The 4,913-nt window shown below is 36.3% G+C and overlaps 1 protein-coding gene across 1 annotated transcript; it reads right to left on the bottom strand.

Annotated features, from left to right (window-relative positions):
• Positions 1 to 347: 347 nt before the first annotated feature.
• On the bottom strand, positions 348 to 4,149 carry LOC132036081 (putative protein phosphatase 2C 76). The gene is made up of 6 exons (XM_059426315.1): positions 3,970 to 4,149; positions 3,569 to 3,864; positions 2,911 to 3,122; positions 2,696 to 2,831; positions 1,717 to 1,891; positions 348 to 779 (listed from the first exon to the last, which is right to left on the bottom strand). The coding sequence occupies exons 1-6, from the start codon at positions 3,981 to 3,983 to the stop codon at positions 521 to 523; spliced, it is 1,092 nt and encodes a 363-aa protein (XP_059282298.1). The 5' UTR covers positions 3,984 to 4,149; the 3' UTR covers positions 348 to 520.
• Positions 4,150 to 4,913: the final 764 nt, after the last annotated feature.

Here is a 4,913-nt window from a genome sequence, read left to right as displayed (position 1 = left end):
GGGTAGAGGTCCTGAGTTTGAGTCTCACCGTCACTTTTCATCAAAAGTATGAAATAGAACAAACTGGACGTATCAGCTGACGAGTCATGTTATGTACATTGCATGAAACAATATTGATAAGGTGTTTTTTTTAGCTGTATTTATAATTGTGCTTTCCTCCTACTTTTTAAAAAGTTGTATGGATGGAACGGTTTTTGAGAATTACAAAGTAAAGATTTCGGTATATTTTGACGTTAACAGACGTGAGAAAGAAAAAAGTGGATAGAATGGGAGGAATAACGTTCCAAAATTGGACACATAAATCAAGGGCTTATTTTGCTCTCTTTTGAAACTATTGTCATGTTAGGTTATTATAAAAATTGTCTATAAAAAGGTATTTAGGGGGTCCTGTTTCGTCATGTGCCCCATAGGATGATGGTTAAGTGCATCTTGGGCTGCTGACAACATTTCCAGCCCGAGTTGTAAGATACTTTTTCTACAACCTCTACATATCCCAGGGGAACCAGAAACAGCTGATAAATCATCTACAGGAGCTCCCCCCCGACCCCAAGGGAACCAAAACAACTGATAAATTATCGTAGCTGCCTTCTAAATATGCTTTCTGAATGAGTTGTTCAGCCAATAATGATGGATCTGAATGGTCCTTTACAGTTAGAAAATCACAGACTTCCTGGGGAGCTATGCTTTCAAATATTCCATCAGATGCCACCACTAAAAACTCATCCTTTGAGGTTAAAGATCGCCAATCAGTCATCTCTGGATTAGCTATGATGCCATATCTGGAAAAATAGCACAACGTTTCCATTAATGTTGTCGTAAATAAGCCACAAAATTTAAAAATCATAATCTGTATCACGACTATTGCAACCAACAATCAAACTATTGATACTCTCAACTAAGAGATGAGCTTGTCCCTTGTCCAAAAAAGATTTAAGTGATGAGCTTTAAAGCTCTCCTAGTCTCGTAAAGTTCAGACCTGTGATCCTTATGAGTTGCACTTGCTAAGGTTTGCAATACTATATATTTATATATTTAATTAAAGGAAAGGCTTGATCTAACCAACAAAAGATACTCAGCTCCCCAAAACATAGGGATTAGCACACTTTCAGTAAGAACATCGAATAGTGGAAGATCCAGCATGTAAGAGTAAGGGCAAGAAAGAAAAAGGTTTCATACAACGATGAAAAGGAGGACTAATGGAAGAAAGTAACTAACGCCAAGTACGGTAAAAGGAAGCAGGGGAGCACAAAAGCAGTTGCTGGTTACAACGTTGTGGCTGTTTGGAGATTTTCCAGACTTATCCAGAATTGCAAAGGATAAGGAATATTATGAAGCAGAATGTACACGGCAAGGTGGAAAGAATAAAATTCAGGAGGACTTTATTTGACAAGGAAATTTATAAGGTCAACCTATTGTTCGAGTCCTCAAGAGGCTAGAAAATTTGATGACCACGATGATATAGCAGATTCCCTGCTTGGGGAATGGGAAGTTGCCCGTAAATTCATGCTACAAGCTGTTGATAAAGCAAAATACCACGAACAAGATACAGTGGCTTGACAAAATGTTGTGGAGAACAAGAGCAAAGTCCAAATTGACTTGCTTTTGACAGACTGCAGTACATAATGCATGCCTAACATAAGATGATTTGCAGAGAAGACGGTTCATAACATATAGCAGGTTTCATTGTTGAATAGATTAACTGCCTTTTAGAAGTACCTTTTCAAAGGAACATCACCAATAGCTCGGGTCATGGGAAAGTGGCCCATGAGGAGAGGAACAAAATTATGGACGAATTTGAATACACCTCCAGAAGCTTCAATCCTAGCCCTCTCATCCAACCTATGTGCATTATGATCTCTCGTCAACTCCTCGGCGAGAAGACCAGCCGTACCTACACAGTGATGTCTCAGAACACAGATCAGAATACTATACTAACATCTAAAATTTCAGCGGCAGTAGTTGTCACCTGCAATACTTGAATTATGCTAAAAACATAAACGTCTAGAGTCTAGAGTCTAGGCAACAGGATATTTGAGAAACTATAATGGACAGTATCATCTGATCACCGGGGATGACAATAGTACTACTACTGCCAGTAATAATCATGGAAATATAACTAGATGTAGCATAATAAGGAATCAGAAGACCTGAAATATAGAGCTTACAATGCACATCCAGAGACCACAGGGCAAAGGCAATCAACAACTAAAGAAATCAGCCAACTTTGCAACTGTATTAACTTCAATCTTGTATTATCTCCTTGTTTTTTTCCCTTTTTGCAAGTTATTAACGTCAATTTTTCTGCTTCTTTCGCTCTTTCATTTTTGAGCCCCTAGTAGTCAATAAGTTAGTGTTGGAAGCATAAAACAGGGATCTAAATTTTTTTAATCAAGAAATCTCCAAAGGCCAATGCGCAAGGTTTGAAACTAGGTGAATAATGGGTCCACCCCTTTTATCCCTCTCCACTTAACTACCAAGCTTTTCTCTGCGGCAGGATTTGAACCCATGAAGTGCTTTGATGCGGTCCTTCTCCATATAATCCTTATTATGGTGTTACTATCTCTCTAGGGAAACTTAAAGATTTCATTCCAAAATTACAAACATCATTATGAAAAAAGAAAAAGGAAAACTGAGAAGCATCAAACTCATAAATAGAAGGGCATAACGACGGAAGAGAAGAAAATATCACCCTCACCGGCTTCTTGTGATATTTTTTTCTGAGAGCAAAGAAAAGCCTTTGAATCGCCAACATTTGCAACTAAAACATGATTGTCATATATGAGGGCAACAACTGCAGTAGATCCCGCATAAAAATGATATTTGAAAGCAGCCTAAAGAATTTGAAAAACCAAGTCATTAAAAAGTAAGAAATTGAAATAAAAAAGAAAAAATAGGAGAAGTTGTCCTTGCCTCGGAGAATTCTGCATCAATATCATTAATGGTTGTTTCTAATGAAGATTTTAGCAACTCCTTCAAGTTAGATGATTGCTCAATACTGTTATTGAGCTTAAGCAGAAACTTATCCAAAAAGATATTTGAGGCCATCTCACTAGCAGCCGATCCAATATGACCATCAAAGACTGCCACCGCCCCAACCCTGACCTCTTCAAGGCCGCTGGCCCCTACATCATTAAGGACAGCATAGCCTTAGTCAAGTGCCTCAGCTCATACGTCAATTATTGTTGGGTAATGTCCAACAAGTGTGTGTTTGGAGGCGGTATATGCATAATATAAAGAGTTAATGGTCAAAAACACATCTGAACTATCACTTTTTCGCGATATTCACACCCCAACTATCAATTGTTCCCTTTTCCTACAGGAACTATCACCATCTATGTATTGAAAAACACACCTCGATGCTGGCTAGGTCATCTATCAGGAGTGTCCTTTTCCTACCTAAAATACATAGATGGTGATAGTCTACGTAGGAAAAGGGAACAACTGATAATTGGGGTGTGAAACTCACGAAAAAGTGATAGTTCAGGTGTGTTTTTGACCATTATCTCTAATATAAATTAAGCTAATTAAGAAAACAAAACAACTGCAAACACAACAATATAAACATTACCAAACAAAGGAATCTTAAGATTAAGGTCACATGTTACTCTATCCTCCTGGTAAGACCTTCTTCCTTCCGACGATGCGAAGTGACAATTTTGAGTTGGAATCGACTCTGTTTTGTTTGGAATTGCACGCAACATTCTTAATATTTCTTCATCCAACTTTTCTTCAGATTCAGGTTCCAATTCAGTCTTAGACTTAGCTACCTTAAAGTTCATAGCAATTCCAACAAGACAGGCAATAAAAAATCCAAATATGACAATATTCCAAGCCTTGATCGGTTGTTGTTTCGTAGATTTACCTCTGGAGAAGAAAAAACGAAAACAAATATGAACTTTTTGCTGCTTTCCTTCTTCTTCAAAATTTCGAAACTTATATTGTATTGAAAAAAAGAGAGACAAATATTACCTACGTCGAGCCATGTTGATCAGCGAAAATAGAGAGAAAACAGCAGCACTAGCAACTGATAAATGGAGATGATGAACCCTAGCTCTGTTGTACTGAAACAGAAGTTTTGGGGAGGGACACGCTTTTTGCACGAATTATCCATATATACATCTCTAATCACAAAGCAATTCTATATTTTCGTCGAATGTGCTTTAATTTGTAGTATACCCAATTAAATTATACTTCGCCTTACCAATTTATGTTTTAAATTTCGAGATTTAAACAGTTTTGACGGTCATCTTTTATACTAGTCTTTTAAATATTATAATTATTAATATATTTAAAATCTATATTGTTTTTACTTGTTTTATTTGCATTCACGAACCATCCAAACACCAATGAGTCGTTACAGTTATGCATATATTTTTCACTATATTAGAAGCATGAGTTGGGGGTGGTTTAGGTAAATCACTCCAACTCATGTATTAAAAAAAAAAAAAAAAAAAAAAAAAAAAAAAGGTGCCTACTAAAGAGAGAGGTACCAGAGGAAGGATAGTCAAAGAATAAGTATTGTGACAGAAATTAAATGATAACTGGTTTATTATTACGTATTCGCAAACATAATGATCTTGGAATTCAATTAGAAGATAATAATCGAGATCATTTATGGTAGACCACTTAATCCTCCATATATTAAGCGTAGAAGTGCTGCAATATTTTAATGCAGAGGTAAGTTAAATGTTAGTAATAATTTTTGGATTTAGTTGTTATAAGAATTATTCATCTTTTTATATTGTACTACAAATCAGCCCACTTATGCAGGTTGACTAAATGGCTAGCGGTGAATGATAGTTGTGCACCTCAAAATACATATCGTAACATGTAGTAGCATGTTTGTGGTTCTCCTTTGCTTCACATTGTTGGTTTCATGAATTAATAATTTACTCTAATTTTTAAGTTTATTA

Source organism: Lycium ferocissimum, chromosome 11, assembly GCF_029784015.1.
Source record: "Lycium ferocissimum isolate CSIRO_LF1 chromosome 11, AGI_CSIRO_Lferr_CH_V1, whole genome shotgun sequence".
Taxonomy (NCBI): Eukaryota; Viridiplantae; Streptophyta; class Magnoliopsida; order Solanales; family Solanaceae; genus Lycium; species Lycium ferocissimum.
This window is presented reverse-complemented; position numbering and strand designations above follow the sequence as displayed.